General features: G+C 39.6%; 3 protein-coding genes across 3 annotated transcripts; 1 reads left to right on the top strand and 2 right to left on the bottom strand.

Moving 5' to 3' along the window:
* Positions 1–3: 3 nt before the first annotated feature.
* vcpip1 (valosin containing protein (p97)/p47 complex interacting protein 1) lies at positions 4–1,544 on the bottom strand (the record flags this gene model as incomplete). The annotated part of the gene is made up of 1 exon (XM_034679322.1): positions 4–1,544. A coding segment is annotated over exon 1 (1,380 nt), but the record flags the coding sequence as incomplete, so codon positions are not given.
* A 3,470-nt stretch (positions 1,545–5,014) lies between these two features.
* Positions 5,015–13,257, top strand: LOC117809807 (immunoglobulin lambda-1 light chain-like). Its single transcript, XM_034679321.1, has 6 exons — positions 5,015–5,204; positions 5,300–5,626; positions 8,633–8,677; positions 12,057–12,365; positions 12,470–12,544; positions 12,732–13,257. The coding sequence occupies exons 1-6, from the start codon at positions 5,162–5,164 to the stop codon at positions 12,959–12,961; spliced, it is 1,029 nt and encodes a 342-aa protein (XP_034535212.1). The 5' UTR covers positions 5,015–5,161; the 3' UTR covers positions 12,962–13,257.
* A 2,603-nt stretch (positions 13,258–15,860) lies between these two features.
* Positions 15,861–20,644, bottom strand: LOC117809809 (immunoglobulin lambda-1 light chain-like). Its single transcript, XM_034679323.1, has 4 exons — positions 20,309–20,644; positions 16,747–17,055; positions 16,568–16,642; positions 15,861–16,386 (listed from the first exon to the last, which is right to left on the bottom strand). The coding sequence occupies exons 1-4, from the start codon at positions 20,442–20,444 to the stop codon at positions 16,157–16,159; spliced, it is 750 nt and encodes a 249-aa protein (XP_034535214.1). The 5' UTR covers positions 20,445–20,644; the 3' UTR covers positions 15,861–16,156.
* Between the last annotated feature and the right edge of the window lie 1,004 nt (positions 20,645–21,648).

Raw genomic sequence — 21,648 nt, forward strand, 5'->3', positions numbered from 1 at the left:
CTTCCCGCCTGGAACCAGCCACTCAGGAGGGACGTGGAGCTCGGACAGCGCTCCGCAGATCAGGCAGCGGTGCAGCCGGTTCTCCATCACAGACTTCTTCGCCGCCTCCGTGACCTCCTCGGGCTGGATGCCGATCACGCCGGTCCGCCTGTAAACGTACTGGTGCACGTCGGCGACCAGCGACGGGTGGATGCTGTGCTTCTCCATGAACACCTCCTCCATGGCGTTCACCAGCCGCATCAGGTATTTGTCCTGCAGGCTGCGGTCGCCTCCGATCACGCAGCTCCCGTCGGGCTCCAGCTTGATGTACTTCCTGATGAGCTCCTGAGGGATCCCCCACGCCTTGGGGAGCAGGCGGGCCGGCAGCTTGGGCAGCACGCTGTTCTTGATCCCCACCAGAGGGATGTAGTGGTTCCTGCTGGAGCTGCTCCAGGCGATGCAGATGGGCTTGTTGAGCTTCCCGTCCTTCCCCCTGCACTGCTCCTCCGCCACCAGGCCGGGCAGGAAGGTGGCCGAGTAGTCCCCGGAGCTCCTCATCCCGCTCAGAGAGTCCAGCAGGATGATGGGGCGGTGCAGGACGTTGGCTAAACCGAAGATGTGGATGTTGCGCAGCCCGAGCGGGACCCCTTCAGGGGGGATGAAGAGGGGGTCGCACTCGTTGATGATGTCCTCCCATTCGGCGGCGTCGATGAAATCCTGAAACAGGGCCTTGTAGCGGTCCAGGTTCTGCTTGAAGTTCTGTTTGAGGTTTTCTCTCAGGGCGTGCCAGAACAGTTCTCTTCCTACCAGCGCTCTGGACACGGCGTGGACCAGGCAGTGCCCGTCCCCGTCCACATGCACCGGGATCAGACACTCCCTGCTGCTGTTGGCTTTCTTCACCTCCTCCAGGGTGTCGTGCAGGTAGATCAGACTCCCTGACCGGTCCTTCCCATACCCCATAGTGGAGACATGGTCCGGCTCGATGAGGAAGGCTCTGTCCCCCAGCAGGGAGCAGTCAAAGATCTCCCCCTGGTTCATGTCCCTCAGCAGCTTCGCCTGCCCGGTCTGCTTGTCCATGCCGTACCGGGTCAGGACCGGGGACAGGAGCTTGCAGTGGTAGTTGGAGAGTCCCAGGACTTTCACCAGCTCCGTGCCTTTCTTCGGGGCCCCTGTGACGCCGAGCAGGGCGTTCCTGAGCAGGTTGTGGAGCACCACATCAGGGTCTGTGACCTCCTCCACGTCCAGCAGGCTCCTCTGCTCGTGTCTCTGCCCACACTCCGTGCACTCGATGCTGACGGAGCCGTGAGCCGGGAAGAAGAGCCTCGCCTGACATTTGGGGTCCGGGCAGGTCCCAGACAGGATGGTGCGCTTGTCTTTCTTCTTGGAGCTCTGCAGCAGAGACATGTCGGGGTAAAGGTGGAGTAAAGGTGGAGCTCTGAGAGTCAGCTTCACTGGGTCATGGTAAACTCTCTCCGGGGAGGCTGCCACACGAGCTCTGACTCCACTAACGACACTTATTCACCAGAATAACAAGAACAACACGGAAGCGGCTGTTTTCTCCTTTAGCAACTGACCGCTGCCAAACGTCATGACGTCATGACGTAAGGATGTGGGACTTGTAGTTCCGCTGCGTCATTTGTTGTGATTATTCCCACCCAAAGCGGGAAACATCAACCTTTTAGTTTTGACTGTCTCTCTAAAACACTTAAACACGAAGGAGGAGGTATTTATTTTAACTCCAAAGCTTCCCTGATTGGTTCAAATCAACAGTAATGGCGTCACTGTTACTACATGTACCAGAATGCAACGCGGCACAGCGATGGGGATGTCAACTCCCTCCAGTGATCCGGGCTGTTTGGCTCAGCTCCACGAAAAGATCCGGATCTTTCGGGTCCTTAATGAAGCTTTCCATTCAATAACCACTCCTTCCTTTATAAATCAGTCAGATAATCAATGTTCTGACCTATTGTTGATATTTGTAAACAAACATGAGTGTTACTTACAGAGTGTAGAATATCAATAATCAATAATCACTAATCAGTAATAATAACAACAATAATGGTAATGATGATACTAATAATGACAACGATAACAATAATGATAATAACAACAATTATAGTAAAAACAATAACAATAATAATTAGAATAATAATGAAAATGATAATAATAATAATAACAATGACAACAATAATGATAATAATAATAATAATAATAATAACAATAACAATAATAATAATAATAATAATGATAATAATAATAATAATGATAATAATAATAATAATAATAATAATAATAATAATGATAACAATAATAATGATAATAATAATAATAATAATAATAATAATAATAATAATAATAATAATAATAATAATAACAATAACAATAATAATAATAATGATAATAATAATAATAATAATAATAATAAGAACAATAACATTAATAATAAGAATAAGAATAAGAATAAGAAAAAGAATAATAATAATAATAATAATAATAATAATAATAAAAACAATAACAATAATGATAATCACAACAGTAAAAATAGGAAAAAACAATAACAACAATAATAATAATAATAATAATAATAATAATAATAATAATAATAATGATAATAATAATAATAATAATAATAATAATAATGATAATAATAATGATAATAATAATAATAATAATATTAATGATAATAATAATAATAATAATAATAATAATAATAATAATAATAATAATAATAATGATAATGATAATAACAATAATAATAATAATAGTAATAATAATAATAATGATAATAATAATAATAATAATAATAATAATAACAATAATAATAATGATAATGATAATAATAATAATAATAATAATAAAATAATAATAATAATAATAATAATGATAATGATAATAATAATAATAATAATAATAATAATAATAATAATAATAATAATAATAATAACAATAATAATAATGATAATAATAATAATAATAATAATAATAAAAATAATAATAATAATAATAATAATGATAATGATAATAATAATAATAATAATAATAATAATAATAATAATAATAATGATAATAATAATAATAATAATAATAATAATAATGATAATAATAATGATAACGTAAAATAAAAAATAAATGAAAAATCTCACCAAAGTAAAATAAATAAATAAGATAATAAAACACTAAAATATTAAACCAGGAAGATGCTACACTAAAAGTAAAACAGAATAAAATATTAAAATGCTGAGAGGTAATCTGTAAAAATCATTAGATTATAAGATTCAATTAATTACTACAAATATTATGAATAATCCACAATAAATGTAAATAAATAAATACTAAAAAGTAAGTGAAACAATTATAAATATAAATAAAAATTTAAATAAGATAAGAGTTAGTGAGAAACAAGACTAGGTCTGTTAAACTCCTGCAGCAATCATCACTCCGCTGAAAATCAGTTATAAAGAGAGACAAAATTTTACTTTCCAAGGTTTCAAACTAACAAACAAACATAGTACTCATTTGATCAGAATAAAATATAAGTCATATTTTCTCTCTGCTCAGTGTATTTTCTAACTGGATCTGTCTTTGGTAAGTTAATAATCAATCTGTATTAAAAGGTCGTCCCTCAGAAACAGGCTCTCACAATGACTCACTCATGGCTGACTCATCACTATTACGTCATGTGAGGAAGCATGAAGGAAGAATCAAGAAGGTTTGAGCAGCAAAGACTCTTATTAGTTATGTTGAACGTTTTGGGCTGCATGTTTTAAAAAAGGTGCTTCTGGAATGACAGGAAGTTGTGACTTTGTTCCTTCTGTAAGTGTTCTTACGTCAGCATGATGGTCAATATCAGCATCATTTGGGTGTTGATGCAGTTCCTGTAACTGACCAGAAGGTGGCGGTATTTCCCTTTAAGTGTGATGCCCACTCCTGCAGCAAACACAGAAATCCACCCTGTAAAGAATGTGCTAGAAGAGTTGATTTAATAAAGACACACGTGATGTCAGACATGCAACATGTCATGATATTGAAAGTTTATTAAGTTGTTTGAGGGTTTAAGTTACATAGAAAACACCAATGAGAACAATGTTAAATACATCAAAACAGACATGACTCTGTAGTGGAAGTCACTGCATTAAACACAGACATGACTCTGCAGTGGAAGTCACTGCATTTAAAACAGACATGACTCTGTAGTGGAAGTCACTGCATTAAACACAGACATGACTCTGTAGTGGAAGTCACTGCATTAAACACAGAGATGACTCTGCAGTGGAAGTCACTGCATTAAACACAGACATGACTCTGTAGTGGAAGTCACTGCATTAAACACAGAGATGACTGTAGTGGAAGTCACTGCGTTAAACAAAGACATAACTCTGTAGTGGAAGTCACTGCATTAAACACAGACATGACTCTGTAGTGGAAGTCAACACACTTTAGATTTGTGTTTTCTATTCTGTATTTATTATTTCCGAAAAAAAACCATCTTCAAATAATAACAAAAAATCTATTTGGTGAAATGTTAAAAAAGTTTTAAAAAATGTTAAATTAATTTTTAATTAAATTATTTCTCAGAAAAACACTAGAAATAATATTTCCAGGCTTCATAAGTCAGGCAGCCCAAACAGACATGAGTGAAATCTTAAAAAGTAGAGTGTTGAATTTTGAACATTATATATCCAGATGAGTTGAGTAAGATAATCCTTCCTGTATGGTAGGGCCGTCTCTTAAATGGCGGGCTATATTGATTTGTTTGTTGTGTTTTTTGAACATGGTTCTCTGTTTGTATTTCTGCTTCATTTTGTATCCCTTGTCTTTAAATCTCTGCCTGTACAGCCCCGTATAACTCTGTCAGTGTTAACGAGCCCGTCACGTTACCATGAGCTACAGAACTATTGCTCTGTTTGTTTGTAGTGTGCTCGCCCCGCACTCCTTAGTTCAGGTGTCTGTGTGCTGCCTGTTGCTCCTCCTCGTCTTCCTTTAAACCTCACGCTCGTCTGAAAACCACACCGCAGCTTCAGCGGCGGCCTTATCTGTTCAGCGCCGGGGCTGATGGGAGATCTGAGGACCTGTTAGAAACCACGTGTCCTGGTCTGATCTCTCAGCTCGTCCTTGTTTGTCCTCAGCAGCGTCAGAGCGTCACTTCTCCTCAGGTTCTCCAGAGGAAACGCCGCGGCACAAAATGCTTCTCCTCCCAGCTGCTGCCCTGTGCTGTCTGTGTTCAGGTGAGTGTTTCAATCAGCCAATCAGGAGCCAACAAACTCCACCTTTACCAAACACTGTCTCACTCACCTTCACCTGTCTGTCTCTGTGTCTGCAGCTCTGGTTACCATGGCAGCAGAGCTGATTCAGGAGGATTTAACACTGACCAGGAGAGTCGGAGAACAAGTCTCCTTCAGCTGTGGACGAACTGACAGCTGTGATGATGACTATGTATACTGGTACCAGAAGAATGACACAGAAACATTCAGAGTGATTCTTGATATACACAGGACTACTGGTGAAATAGATAAAGGATACAACCATACTCAGGTAGATGATTTCTCAGCTGTGAAGAAACAGAACAGCTATGAGTTACAGATCCAGAGAGTTGAACTCTCTCATTCAGCCACCTACTACTGCTCCTGTTTGAAAGTCGTCCCCCACAGTGAGAAGTGATCCGAGCAGCCTGAACAAAAACCAACAGATGAACAGATGTGACTCAGAGAGCAGGAAACCACAGACAGAGACACAGACATGATGAACTGAGAGAGTCCTTTATTTACTGCTGTCAGGACTTCTTCATTATATTATATTATATTATATTAAATTATATTATATGATATTATATTATATTATATTACATTATATGATATTATATAATATTATATTATATTGTATTGTATTGTATTGTATTATATTATATTATATTATATTAAATTATATTATATTATATTAAATTATATTATATTATAATTTATTATATTATATTATATTATATTACATTACATTACATTACATTACATTACATTACATTACATTATATTACATTATATTATATTATATTATATTATATTAAATTATATTATATTATAATTTATTATATTATATTATATTATATTACATTACATTACATTACATTACATTATATTATATTACATTATATTATATTATATTATATTATAATTTATTATATTATATTATATTATATTATAATTTATTATATTATATTATATTATATTACATTATATGATATTCTATAATATTTTATTTTATATTACTTTATATTATCACTGAATCAAGGATCCTCCTCATCCATGTTCTCTTTCTGGTCCTCTGATTAACGGGGTTAATGTTCCATAGTTTGCCAAATTGATTGGTGCTCACAAACTCTCTCCTGCTTTCTGTTTCTGGTGTTTTGAACGGGGTAGTGAATACAGGTGGCGTCGAGTGGCGCTGCCTATCCACTCCGGGCGTTGTGGCGTGGTTAGGTGAAGGCACTAGGGTTAGCTCCATGCTAGTCAGGAATGGGTTGGTAGGCTCATAAACATGTCCCTGTTTCCGATGATATCTCTTTATATCATTGTTTCATGTCTCTGTTGTCTGACAGAAAAGGCTTCATCACTTTTGAGAATCTCTTGACTCCAGAAGTTAAAGGAGCATGCTCAGGCAACCATAGACATATATATGTAGACGCCGTGTTGACTGTGTTATCTTGCTGCTGCACTACGTCAGTGTGTCCGCCATATTGAATGTGGTTGGTCTGCAACATGTCTTTGTGGAAACCATAGACTTTATATAAAATGGACATAGTCTCCGTGACCCGTCTGTTTCTGAAGCCCTGTTTGGAAGCGGATCATCGGCGGCAGCCATATTGGAAATGCTGAACTCAACCTAACTTCTGTCAAGCTAGTGTGAGGTAAAGAGGCGGGCCTTTAGCCTCCTCACTAACAGCTACAGTGTGCTCGCCTGTCAATCAACTCAGCACTGCCTCTAATTATGGAAAACTTGTTATCTTAACATCTTCTGAAGTGTTGCGTTATGAAAAACTTCACCCTCCCAGACTTCCTGCACCATCTGTGCTGTTGTGCGTCTAAGTATGTGGAGGAACTCTCTCTAGTTCTCCTGCCTGGAGCCAGAACCAAGGAGCCCTGTGTCCCACATTACTAAGAGACCAAGGAGGACCTGGATATCAGCTGGACCACGTACACACGTACAGTTTTACAGCATCCCAGGATGGTTACAGCGTGCTCCAGACATCTTCATTACAGTAAGTGTGAACAATCAAGGCTAAATACGGTTAGCACTGCGCTACAGTCGCTCAGGTTTTAGTGAAGTCTTGTTCTGGTCCTGTTTGCAGCGGGGTCGGGCTAACTTCAGGACTTGTTGTTAACCTGTGTACACACAAAGCAGTGATTACAATGAAGTCATAATAACCACAGGGTGGACGCGTGTGTTAATGTCACACAAGAAGAATGCTAATGCTAAAGCTAGCTAAAGAAAGGCTGGAAGCTAACCATATGTTCCACACCTTTATTTGAACCCCCTTTGTATTTGGACCCGTCAGACTGTTCTGAACTTCCAGGTCATGGACCGAGCCGCTGGTAAAGTGAACGTGGGCTTCCAGTGATTGAACATTTGTAAAGTGGGCAGCGGTATAAACACTAACACCACACCGCAGATAGCTAAACATACCAGGAAACGTGAGGGGGGGCCAAGAGTCCGGGTCACCAAGCCGCTCTTCTTCTGGTACTTCATCCATCCACGCCTCCCATCATGTGGATCTCTTCAATACAGCGCTTCTTTGGGTCGGGTTGAACTTAGTCTCTGTTTGATCCACTTTCTTTGACCTCTTGTAGACCGAGGCAGTTTCAGGGCCGGATCAGAGCCGGCGCTCAATTGAGAACTGGTTTTTCGTGTTTCAACTAGGAGTGAACTGGCTCCGCGAAAACCGGTTCCAGAGCGGCCCCAACTCTTTGCTGGTCTAGAACCACGAACCACGAACGTCAGGGGCGAGGGGCGGGGTTGCCGTGATCCAAAACCCAACCCAAACGTGTTTCCTCCATCGTCCTGCAGAGAACAAATCAAAGAGACTAATGGATTCCAAGACAAAGCAGCGGTCGTCATGGAGACAAGCTGCCGTTGTCCTCCATCGTTGTTGTTGTGAGGGAAAGTTCACGCTAGCGCTGCTGGGAGAAGCGGTCACGTGGATCTGACGTCATGGCGTGCCTCTTCCACGGGCTCGAGTGGTCCCTTGTGTTGGTTCACGAGTTCAACCAGCTCTGAACCAGCGCGAGAACCAGCCCGGAAACACAACCCGGTTCACGTTGGTCCAAAAGAGGTATTTGAGACCACCTTTCAGCACCATTAGTCCAAGAGGAGCAGGAAACAAGCTCTATCCTCTGGGGACCAAGAACCTGTCTGCTGCAGTCATAACAGTCCATCCTCTGGTCCAGGTCCAGTCCATGTGGACTGACGTAGTGGACTGACAGACTCTCTGGTCCTTAGATCAACACTGCTGGAGTCCAGAAAGAGGATCAAGAAGAGACAGACATGTTGATGTGAACTTTAGAGAAACCCCTCATGGAGCTGAAATATGATCCTGGTTCATCCTCTGACTCATTCAGCAGCACACAGGTTTTTGTATCACTCTTTCTCACTGTGGGAGGTTCAGGATGGTACTTCATCTTTGGCTCTGGGACTAAACTGTTTGTAACAGGTAAGAACTCAAACATTTGATCCTCTTTATTATTTAGATGAATTTCTGCTTCTTCATTAGTTTAGTTAGTTTTTTATATTTAATAGAGGACTCTGACATCATTCATGGAAGAGGTTTAAACCTCTCTGCACGTCTGGAGCTGGTCTTTGTTTGTGGATTTGATGGACCTGGTTTGGATTTGTAGAAAAGCTCTGATATTTCAAACTTCATGAATATATTTGACTTGACTTTGAGTTGCTCAGAAGTATCTCCGATTAGTTTCAACAGAAGATGAAAACGATGATTCTGCTCAAATGAATGACTACAAATAAAGCTCAGACAGCTGTATTAAATCTAATAAGGTATATGTCTGTTTGTGGGAATATATTGTGAGTCTACATTAAACCTGCAGACTAGAAATGATAGTCAAAGACACTAAATATAACAATCCTTCTTTAATTCCATTGTTCATGTGCTACATAGAATGATGTGTAACGTGTTCACACACACACACACACACACACACACACACACACACACACACACACACACACACACACATATCTGTGTGTTTTGATTCTTTTAGATAGAATGAGATCACGTAGAGATTCTGAACACAGGTCAGACAGAAACGCTGAAAAGTGCTGATTTGTTTGTGTTAGCTCTTACACACATCAGATTTCTGATCAACGTATTAAAATATGAAATGAAAATAAGAAGTGATGTTGTGCTCAGAGACATGAAGGTTTGATTTGAGATGATGGAGCTGTCTTTATTAACATTTGTGCTTTCTAGATTGTTTCATTTGGATTCATTCTGATGAAAAATACTTGAAATAAATATTATAATAATTATGGAGTCATCAGCGTATTGATTTGTTCCCCGAGGATTCAAATCTATGTCAGGTTATAGTTGAGGAATATTACCACTGTATTGTTTGTAAATGTTAAAAACACAACAATGTGTATTGTTGTTAATATAAAGTATGTATAACATCCTGATGTGGATTTTTGTGATCCTTTATTTTCATGGAATCAGTATTATTAGTTTTCTGTGTCTAATTCATCTGAACAAACTGGAACATGAAAAATTATTGATCCAATATTTTTTTTTTATCGGCATTCACAGTTTTATACAATAATGGCATAAGATACATATATAAGCACCTTTTATATAGTGGCATCAACAATGCATATATGATCAGATAAAAAAACGTACACAAATCCTGTAAACGCGTTTACCCGAGTAATAGTAAATAACCTGGTGCAATTTATCCGTGCAATAACATACCTATATATTTATCAGATAGAAGCGTACATAATGTGCATACATCTGTAATACTTGCCATATTTTATTTTAGCATATTTTATTTTATTCTATTTAATTTTATTCTATTTTATTTTATTTTATTCTATTTTATTTTATTCTATTCTATTTTATTTTATTTTATTCTATTTTATTTTATTCTATTCTATTTTATTTTATTTTATTTTATTCTATTTTATTTTATTTTATTCTATTTTATTCCATTCTATTTTATTCTATTTTATTTTATTTTATTTTATTTTATTCTATTTTATTTTATTCTATTTTATTCTATTTTATTCCATTCTATTTTATTCTATTTTATTTTATTCTATTTTATTTTACTCTTGTCATTGCTATTATTATTGTTATTATATTTTTTAACTATGTCAGTACATTGTTGTATTCCCCTGTCCCGTGTTGTAAGCTGCTATAACAAAATAATTTCCCCCAACGGGGACCAACAAAGTACATCTTATCTAATCTTATCTAATCTCATCTAATCTTATCTTAAACTCTCTGCATGTCCTCAGAAACAGTAATGCACTGGTGTGTCAGGCACCAGGACATGAGATGAAGCAGCAGCTATTCATCCCTCAATAATACAGATAAACTCAGGAAGAGGAGAAAAGGCAAACAGAGATCATCCTCATGTAAAGATACTCTGACTGTCTGTCCGCCTGCAGCAGAGGAGCGCGCAGAGGGAAAACAGCGTCGCTCATCATCATGGCAACTGAAGCATCGGCCCCGTTAAACAGTGTCCGCATCAACAGCTCTCTTCAACTTAAATTTGTGGGCCTGGCCGTGCGGCAATGTGATGTAAAGCACTGCAGGGTAACGAAGTCCAAACTTGACGTTAGGGCATGAATGTAGCTCCTTCTTTACCCGAGTGAATGCAGCGCGTTTCTTGGCCACTGCCGGCGTAAAGTCCAGAAAGATTGAGATCCTCCTTTCCTCATGTGACAGAGGGGAAGCCTCCCCAGCCCGCCGTAGAGGGTTTACTCTTATGACCATTGGACGAGGCGGCTCCCCCTCTCTAGGCTTAGCACGCAAGGTGCGGTGAGCTCGGTCCAGTATCTGCCCCTCCTCTAGTCCTGCAGGAGGTGGGCAGTAAATCCCGTAGGGCGAGGACCCTCCAACCCTTCGGGAAGACCCACCAAACGGATGTTATTCCATCTAGCGCGTCCCTCTAGGTCCTCACACTTCTTAGAAAGAGAGTCCACCGCAGCGTTCAGCGCTGTCCCAGTAGCTTGGAGGCTAGTTAGCTGGTTGTCGTGATCAGTTGCGGACTCCTCCAGCTCCTTGATAGTAACCTCATGAGAAGAAGGCCTGTGTTCAAACGGCTCTCTTCTCACAGTCTCTGAGATGGCAGAGTTGGAATCCTCTGCAATTTCTGCTCGCAGGTCATCTTTCATCTGCTTGATGCTACTCAGCATAGCCCCGTTAGCATCTTGCGATTCTGGGAGGTCAGGCTCAGGCCTTGGAGGGCTCCGGTTTGTGGGAATATATGGGATATAAAGCAACTTAAATCCAACTGCAACATTCCAAGTCAACTATTTTGCTAGTTACTAATGGAGAAAGGTGCCAAAACATCAATGAATCAATGACATTCTCAGGGACCCCTTCAGGTCTCCTGATTATTTGTGATTCAGTACTTTGACTTATGGAAACATCAAGCTGCCCATGTTGTAAAAGTTAAAGTGAGAATTATATTTCATCAGTGTTTCCTGTTTAATAACATGTCAGAGATAACGTATAGTGAGCCGCTGCTCATGTGAACAAGAATCCTAAAAGAGTGAGACCAATCTAAAGTTTGACATCTCCAAATATATGGAGAGAAATATTCAAAATATCCTCCATGTTTTTATTGATTCTGAACAGGACGAGGTGAAATAATACACAGTGTGTAATAAATGTGCTCTGACTCTTTCCAGGAATGATTTGATGTGACGTGTGTGATCACGTTCTTTAGCGCTGCCTCTGATGCTAACATCTGCTAACAGGGTTTGATCTGCAGGTGGACACATTTCATGGAGGGAACTTGTTGCTGTATGGATGAGCAGTTTAGTGATCAGAGTCTGGTTTCACTCCTCAGATGAGCCCGTGGTGAAGCCCGTTGTGAGCGTGTACCCGGCAGCATCCAGAGCCCAGCTGGAGGGGAAGAGCTCCCTGCTGTGTGTGGCCTCAGACATGTTTCCTCCTCTGGTCCAGATCTCCTGGAGAAGACCAAAGGGGGACGGTCAGCTGGAGGTGCTGCCCCCTGCTGAGGGAGAGCAGCTGGAGCTCAGAGAGTCGGGACGCAGCGTCTCCATCCTGATTGTCCCTCAGAGAGAGAACAGGACTGATAGATACCTCTGCTCTGTGCAGCACGAGGGGGGCAGAGTGGACGCCAGAACTGAACAAGGTGAAGAAGGCTTGGTGTCTGATTCAGCTCCATCAGATTAGAGCAGATTACAGATTAGAGCACAGATGATGGAACATCTCTTCATGCCTCTTTGTCTTGAACAGAAGTTCCAGCTGCTGCAGCCTCCTGTCCTCCAGAGAGAGAAGCGCCTGACCTGACAGCTCTGCAGCAGACCCAGAGTAAGAATCTGAAAAACACCACATCAGGGCCCCTAAAACCTTTGTGTGGCCCTGGTCTGGGTTCAATCAGGACCTTTGAGCTTTGAGCTGAACTGCTGTCTGTTCTTATTGAGCGTGTGTGTGTGTGTGTGTGTGTGTGTGTGTGTGTGTGTGTGTGTGTGTGTGTGTGTGTGTGTGTGTGTCTCAGTGTCCTTTCAGGCTCAGTGCAGGGTGAAGCTGCTCTCTCTGCTGTACTCCCTGCTGATCCTGAAGAGTCTGGTGTTCTGCTGTGGACTCTCTCTGCTGAGGATCCCCACCAACAAGCCCCCGTCCATCAGCTGCACATGTGCTGACCGACTGTCTCCTGCTGGCCTGTTCTCTCCATCAGATCTCAGCAGCTCACCTCTGGAAAGCTTCTCTCAGCAGGTCCAAATGTAGATTCCAACATGTGGAGGGTGGTTGGAGAATGGATGGATCTGTGCAGCGTCAGATAAATCCCCCTGGAGGTCTAAACAGAAACAGACTTGTATTCTGATCCTGATTCTGTTGTCTAAAGTTCATTTGAATAGATTCTGTTTACACTCAGTAAAGAGTGATTTGTACAAACGTTTCCAATGATCCTCTTTCTGCTAGATTAGACCTCATTTATTCAATGTTTCACACATATGCAGAGTGTCGCAGCTTCTTACATTTTTTACAGTGTAACTTTCTCAATAAAGTCAAACATCCTCAGAGTCTGTGTTTTATTAACATCTTTCTTTTCATTCATTTCAACAAAGTCATGTGAAAGACCCAGAAAATATTACATTTAACACCAAACCTGCTTTTTGGTGAGTTTTGGGGTCACTGCAGGACAGAAAGAAGAGAGGAAGATTAATAACTCCTTGTGTTTCAGTAACGCCGTTAAACCACGTTCAGTACCAGAGACCTGATTTACATTTAACATTAACAACTAATATTAGAACGGTCAAAAATACATCACATCATAAAGATAATAAAATATATAATATAATATTAATCATAGTCAAATTAAAATTAATAACAACAATAATAATAAAAGTTGTAATTATAGTCATGATCATAATTCTAATAATAATATCAATAACAACAATGATACAAAATAATATTAGCAGACATAATAATTAAAAAACATAATACAATTTCTTGTGATACAAATAAATATTAATATAAATAATAATAATAAAAATAAAAATAATATTAAAAGTAACTACAAAAATAATAATACAAGTTTTAATAATAGTATTAAGGGTCATAATAATTAAAGAAATGAAAATCCCTTTGATAAATAATAATAATGAAAATAATAATAATAATAATAATAATAATAATAATAATAATAATAATAATAATAATAATAAAAACAAAAACTGGAAGGTACAATAAAAAAACACAATCTTTTTAAAGGGGAGATAAGAAATAAAAATCAGACATAATGAACACAAGTAACCCCCCCACTATCCAGACAACAATAATAATAATAAAACAATTATAATACAAATTATCATGATGATAATTATAATATCAATTATATTAATAATTATTATTATAATCGTTTTAATAATAGTTATACTAGTCATATCAATAACAACAAAAATAATAATAATATTAGTAATAAAGATCATTATAAAATTAAATAATTAAATAAAATCCTAACAATAATAATAATAACATTTTCTTCTTGTTATTATAATAACTATAATTATTATTATTATTTATATATATAATTATAATAAAAACAGGTATGTACAAATAAAGAACACAATCTATTTAAAGGGGAGATCAGAAATAAAGATGAGACATAAGGAACACAGGTAACCCCCCCACTATCCATCCCTGTAGAAATGTTGATTTTAAATCCCCCTTTATTTACTCCAGTGTTATTCTTTCATCACACCTGCTTAACACAACATATTTTGTGTCTTATCTTTGACTGATTTCTTTCAGATGAGTTCAGACGACTGAAATCATTTTGTTCTTGTTTAACATCAGAGTTGGTCTGGAGCGTCACGTCTTTGTCTTTATCGTCTCCACAAAGAGTCTCTGAACCTTCACAACAATCCAACCAGCTCAGAAACCTTCATGAGCGGGTTTAAAGAGCAGAAAGAAGGTCTCATTAACACCGCGTGTAAACTCTGAGGAGCGTCTTCTGGATCAGAAACACGTCTTTGTGTTCAGACTTAGAACAAGAGAGAAGACAAACAGGTACTCAGAGTGAGAGCGCTTTGAGAGCGTGAGCAGCAGCAGCAGATCTGAATCTGTCCTCTGTGGTTATTAGGACTCATAAAAACCTGTTGACAGCAGATCAGCACTTCCTTCCTGCAGCAGAGAGACCATCTGTGTGGGTTCCTGCTCTAACCGTTAGCTCAGGGTTCTCACAGAAATAACACAACAACAGTTACAAGCATCCACTCTGGTTAAAGCATCATTCCAGGAACTTCAGTCTGACTTCAGTGCTGAGAATTCACCCTCTCACCTTTGACCTGTGTTTGTTCTGAAGACAGAGAAACCACTGAAACCCTGAACTCAGAGCTGAGGAGCTGAAATCAAACAGACTTCATGTAGTCTGCTCAGATCCTCTTTAAAACCTCCAACTGTAAACAACAGGATCATCAGCGTTATTTTGGACCTTTATTTATTTTTAATATTTCTATTATTAATATTATTATTTTTATTATTATTATTTATTTATCTATTATTAAAGGGATTTTTATTTTTTTAATTATTATTATCTTCACTTATTATTATTTTATTGTTATTGATATTATTAGAATTATTATTATTGACTCTTGTTACTATTATTACAACTTTTATTGTTATTGTAGTTGCTTTTAATATTATTTTTAAGATAATTATTATCGTTATTATTATTTAATTTCATCATAAGAAATTGTATTATGTTTTTTAATTATTATGTCTGCTAATATTATTTTGTATCATTGTTGTTATTGATATTATTATTAGAATTATGATCATGACTATAATTACAACTTTAATTATTATTGTTGTTGTTATGAATATTGATTTGACTATGATTAATATTATATTTTATATTTTATCATCTTTATGATGTGATGTATTTTTGACCGTTCTAATATTAGTTGTTAATGTTAAATGTAAATCAGGTCTCTGGTACTGAACGTGGTTTAACGGCGTTACTGAAACACAAGGAGTTATTAATCTTCCTCTCTTCTTTCTGTCCTGCAGTGACCCCAAAACTCACCAAAAAGCAGGTTTGGTGTTAAATGTAATATTTTCTGGGTCTTTCACATGACTTTGTTGAAATGAATGAAAAGAAAGATGTTAATAAAACACAGACTCTGAGGATGTTTGACTTTATTGAGAAAGTTACACTGTAAAAAATGTAAGAAGCTGCGACACTCTGCATATGTGTGAAACATTGAATAAATGAGGTCTAATCTAGCAGAAAGAGGATCATTGGAAACGTTTGTACAAATCACTCTTTACTGAGTGTAAACAGAATCTATTCAAATGAACTTTAGACAACAGAATCAGGATCAGAATACAAGTCTGTTTCTGTTTAGACCTCCAGGGGGATTTATCTGACGCTGCACAGATCCATCCATTCTCCAACCACCCTCCACATGTTGGAATCTACATTTGGACCTGCTGAGAGAAGCTTTCCAGAGGTGAGCTGCTGAGATCTGATGGAGAGAACAGGCCAGCAGGAGACAGTCGGTCAGCACATGTGCAGCTGATGGACGGGGGCTTGTTGGTGGGGATCCTCAGCAGAGAGAGTCCACAGCAGAACACCAGACTCTTCAGGATCAGCAGGGAGTACAGCAGAGAGAGCAGCTTCACCCTGCACTGAGCCTGAAAGGACACTGAGACACACAAACACACACACACACACACACACACACACACACACACACACACACACACACACACGCTCAATAAGAACAGACAGCAGTTCAGCTCAAAGCTCAAAGGTCCTGATTGAACCCAGACCAGGGCCACACAAAGGTTTTAGGGGCCCTGATGTGGTGTTTTTCAGATTCTTACTCTGGGTCTGCTGCAGAGCTGTCAGGTCAGGCGCTTCTCTCTCTGGAGGACAGGAGGCTGCAGCAGCTGGAACTTCTGTTCAAGACAAAGAGGCATGAAGAGATGTTCCATCATCTGTGCTCTAATCTGTAATCTGCTCTAATCTGATGGAGCTGAATCAGACACCAAGCCTTCTTCACCTTGTTCAGTTCTGGCGTCCACTCTGCCCCCCTCGTGCTGCACAGAGCAGAGGTATCTATCAGTCCTGTTCTCTCTCTGAGGGACAATCAGGATGGAGACGCTGCGTCCCGACTCTCTGAGCTCCAGCTGCTCTCCCTCAGCAGGGGGCAGCACCTCCAGCTGACCGTCCCCCTTTGGTCTTCTCCAGGAGATCTGGACCAGAGGAGGAAACATGTCTGAGGCCACACACAGCAGGGAGCTCTTCCTCTCCAGCTGGGCTCTGGATGCTGCCGGGTACACGCTCACAACGGGCTTCACCACGGGCTCATCTGAGGAGTGAAACCAGACTCTGATCACTAAACTGCTCATCCATACAGCAACAAGTTCCCTCCATGAAATGTGTCCACCTGCAGATCAAACCCTGTTAGCAGATGTTAGCATCAGAGGCAGCGCTAAAGAACGTGATCACACACGTCACATCAAATCATTCCTGGAAAGAGTCAGAGCACATTTATTACACACTGTGTATTATTTCACCTCGTCCTGTTCAGAATCAATAAAAACATGGAGGATATTTTGAATATTTCTCTCCATATATTTGGAGATGTCAAACTTTAGATTGGTCTCAGTCTTTTAGGATTCTTGTTCACATGAGCAGCGGCTCACTATGCGTTATCTCTGACATGTTATTAAACAGGAAACACTGATGAAATATAATTCTCACTTTAACTTTTACAACATGGGCAGCTTGATGTTTCCATAAGTCAAAGTACTGAATCACAAATAATCAGGAGACCTGAAGGGGTCCCTGAGAATGTCATTGATTCATTGATGTTTTGGCACCTTTCTCCATTAGTAACTAGCAAAATAGTTGACTTGGAATGTTGCAGTTGGATTTAAGTTGCTTTATATCCCATATATTCCCACAAACCGGAGCCCTCCAAGGCCTGAGCCTGACCTCCCAGAATCGCAAGATGCTAACGGGGCTATGCTGAGTAGCATCAAGCAGATGAAAGATGACCTGCGAGCAGAAATTGCAGAGGATTCCAACTCTGCCATCTCAGAGACTGTGAGAAGAGAGCCGTTTGAACACAGGCCTTCTTCTCATGAGGTTACTATCAAGGAGCTGGAGGAGTCCGCAACTGATCACGACAACCAGCTAACTAGCCTCCAAGCTACTGGGACAGCGCTGAACGCTGCGGTGGACTCTCTTTCTAAGAAGTGTGAGGACCTAGAGGGACGCGCTAGATGGAATAACATCCGTTTGGTGGGTCTTCCCGAAGGGTTGGAGGGTCCTCGCCCTACGGGATTTACTGCCCACCTCCTGCAGGACTAGAGGAGGGGCAGATACTGGACCGAGCTCACCGCACCTTGCGTGCTAAGCCTAGAGAGGGGGAGCCGCCTCGTCCAATGGTCATAAGAGTAAACCCTCTACGGCGGGCTGGGGAGGCTTCCCCTCTGTCACATGAGGGAAGGAGGATCTCAATCTTTCTGGACTTTACGCCGGCAGTGGCCAAGAAACGCGCTGCATTCACTCGGGTAAAGAAGGAGCTACATTCATGCCCTAACGTCAAGTTTGGACTTCGTTACCCTGCAGTGCTTTACATCACATTGCCGCACGGCCAGGCCCACAAATTTAAGTTGAAGAGAGCTGTTGATGCAGACACTGTTTAACGGGGCCGATGCTTCAGTTGCCATGATGATGAGCGACGCTGTTTTCCCTCTGCGCGCTCCTCTGCTGCAGGCGGACAGACAGTCAGAGTATCTTTACATGAGGATGATCTCTGTTTGCCTTTTCTCCTCTTCCTGAGTTTATCTGTATTATTGAGGGATGAATAGCTGCTGCTTCATCTCATGTCCTGGTGCCTGACACACCAGTGCATTACTGTTTCTGAGGACATGCAGAGAGTTTAAGATAAGATTAGATAAGATGTACTTTGTTGGTCCCCGTTGGGGGAAATTATTTTGTTATAGCAGCTTACAACACGGGACAGGGGAATACAACAATGTACTGACATAGTTAAAAAATATAATAACAATAATAATAGCAATGATAAAGGTAAAATAAAATAGAATAAAATAAAATAGAATAAAATAGAATGGAATAAAATAGAATAAAATAGAATAAAATAAAATAGAATAAAATAAAATAAAATAGAATAAAATAAAATAAAATAAAATAAAATAAAATAAAATAGAATAAAATTAAATAGAATAAAATAAAATATGCTAAAATAAAATATGGCAACTATTACAGATGTATGCACATTATGTACGCTTCTATCTGATAAATATATAGGTATGTTATTGCACGGATCAATTGCACCAGGTTATTTACTATTACTCGGGTAACGCGGTTTACAGGATTTGTGTACGTTTTTTTATCTGATCATATATGCATTGTTGATGCCACTATATAAAAGGTGCTTATATATGTATCTTATGCCATTATTGTATAAAACTGTGAATGCCGATGAAAAAAAATATTGGATCAATAATTTTTCATGTTCCAGTTTGTTCAGATGAATTAGACACAGAAAACTAATAATACTGATTCCATGAAAATAAAGGATCACAAAAATCCACATCAGGATGTTATACATACTTTATATTAACAACAATACACATTGTTGTGTTTTTAACATTTACAAACAATACAGTGGTAATATTCCTCAACTATAACCTGACATAGATTTGAATCCTCGGGGAACAAATCAATACGCTGATGACTCCATAATTATTATAATATTTATTTCAAGTATTTTTCATCAGAATGAATCCAAATGAAACAATCTAGAAGCACAAATGTTAATAAAGACAGCTCCATCATCTCAAATCAAACCTTCATGTCTCTGAGCACAACATCACTTCTTATTTTCATTTCATATTTTAATACGTTGATCAGAAATCTGATGTGTGTAAGAGCTAACACAAACAAATCAGCACTTTTCAGCGTTTCTGTCTGACCTGTGTTCAGAATCTCTACGTGATCTCATTCTATCTAAAAGAATCCAAACACACAGATATGTGTGTGTGTGTGTGTGTGTGTGTGTGTGTGTGTGTGTGTGTGTGTGTGTGTGTGTGTGTGTGTGTGTGTGTGTGAACACGTTACACATCATTCTATGTAGCACATGAACAATGGAATTAAAGAAGGATTGTTATATTTAGTGTCTTTGACTATCATTTCTAGTCTGCAGGTTTAATGTAGACTCACAATATATTCCCACAAACAGACATATACCTTATTAGATTTAATACAGCTGTCTGAGCTTTATTTGTAGTCATTCATTTGAGCAGAATCATCGTTTTCATCTTCTGTTGAAACTAATCGGAGATACTTCTGAGCAACTCAAAGTCAAGTCAATATATTCATAAAGTTTGAAATATCAGAGCTTTTCTACAAATCCAAACCAGGTCCATCAAATCCACAAACAAAGACCAGCTCCAGACGTGCAGAGAGGTTTAAAACCTCTTCCATGAATGATGTCAGAGTCCTCTATTAAATATAAAAAACTAACTAAACTAATGAAGAAGCAGAAATTCATCTAAATAATAAAGAGGATCAAATGTTTGAGTTCTTACCTGTTACAAACAGTTTAGTCCCAGAGCCAAACATGAAGAAGTACCCTCCACCTCCCACAGTGAGAAAGAGTGATACAAAAACCTGTGTGCTGCTGAATGAGTCAGAGGATGAACCAGGATCATATTTCAGCTCCATGAGGGGTTTCTCTAAAGTTCACATCAACATGTCTGTCTCGTCTTGATCCTCTTTCTGGACTCCAGCAGTGTTGATCTAAGGACCAGAGAGTCTGTCAGTCCACTACGTCAGTCCACATGGACTGGACCTGGACCAGAGGATGGACTGTTATGACTGCAGCAGACAGGTTCTTGGTCCCCAGAGGGTAGAGCTTGTTTCCTGCTCCTCTTGGACTAATGGTGCTGAAAGGTAATAATAATAATGATAATAATAATAATACATTTTATTTTGGGCGCCTTTAAAATCACCCAAGGTCACCTTACAGATAATAAAAACAGTCATCATTAAAACATCATAAAAACAAACAAACAAACAAACAAATGGAAAGAGTCATAAATAAAAACTAAAAACTAGTGAAGTGCAGAGAGTCCAGTTAGAGGGAGTAAGCCAGTTTGAAAAGGTGAGTTTTGAGTTGGGATTTGAATGATGTTGTGGAGTCCGACTGTCTTATATGTGGGGGAGGGAGGTCCAGAGTCTGGGTGCTGAGCAGCTGAAGGCTCGGGCACCCATGGTACTGAGGCGTGACGGTGGGATGGTTAACAGTCCAGCAGAGGTTGAGCGGAGGGAGCGGGAGGGAGTGTATTCATGAAGGAGGTCTTGGAGGTAAGTGGGAGCCAGGTTGTGGAGAACTTTGTAGGTGAGGAGAAGGTTTTTGTAGTGGATGCGGTGTTGGACAGGGAGCCAGTGAAGTTGGATGAGAACAGGAGTGATGTGGTCAGATGATTTGGTGCGGGTGATGATCCGGGAGGCCGAGTTCTGAATGATTTGCAGTCTGTTGATGAGTTTGGTGGGGAGTCCGGTGAGGAGGGCGTTGCAGTAATCAATACGGGAAGTGACGAATGAGTGAACCAGGACTTCGGTGCTGGATTGGGACAGTGAGGGGCGGAGTCTGGAGATGTTGCGGAGGTGGAAGAATGCAGTCCGGGTGATGTTTTGAATGTGTGGTGCGAATGAGAGGGTGCTGTCCAGAATGACGCCGAGGATCTTGACTTGGGGTGAGAAGGGTACAGGGAATCCGTCGATGATGATGGGTGGGACTGGGATGTGTTGGGATTTGGTGAGGGTGGATTTGGAGCCGATGAGCAGGGCCTCGGTTTTATTCCCATGGAGTTTTAGGAAGTTCCTGCTCACCAGCTCGGATGTCTGCAAGGCAGGTGATGAAGGA

This window comes from Notolabrus celidotus, unplaced genomic scaffold, assembly GCF_009762535.1.
Source record: "Notolabrus celidotus isolate fNotCel1 unplaced genomic scaffold, fNotCel1.pri scaffold_457_arrow_ctg1, whole genome shotgun sequence".
Lineage (NCBI taxonomy): Eukaryota > Metazoa > Chordata > Actinopteri > Labriformes > Labridae > Notolabrus > Notolabrus celidotus.

Excerpts from the sequence above, each read along its gene's own strand:
- LOC117809807 (XM_034679321.1), top strand. The coding sequence starts at position 5,162 with ATGCTTCTCCTCCCAGCTGCTGCCCTGTGCTGTCTGTGTTCAG. Across the intron at positions 5,627-8,632 it reads TTTGAAAGTCGTCCCCCACA|GATGGTACTTCATCTTTGGC; the intron begins GTGAGAAGTGAT and ends TGGGAGGTTCAG. Across the intron at positions 12,545-12,731 it reads AGCTCTGCAGCAGACCCAGA|TGTCCTTTCAGGCTCAGTGC; the intron begins GTAAGAATCTGA and ends TGTGTGTCTCAG.
- LOC117809809 (XM_034679323.1), bottom strand. The coding sequence starts at position 20,444 with ATGGAGCTGAAATATGATCCTGGTTCATCCTCTGACTCATTCAGCAGC. Across the intron at positions 17,056-20,308 it reads GACTAAACTGTTTGTAACAG|ATGAGCCCGTGGTGAAGCCC; the intron begins GTAAGAACTCAA and ends TTCACTCCTCAG. Across the intron at positions 16,643-16,746 it reads GGACGCCAGAACTGAACAAG|AAGTTCCAGCTGCTGCAGCC; the intron begins GTGAAGAAGGCT and ends TGTCTTGAACAG.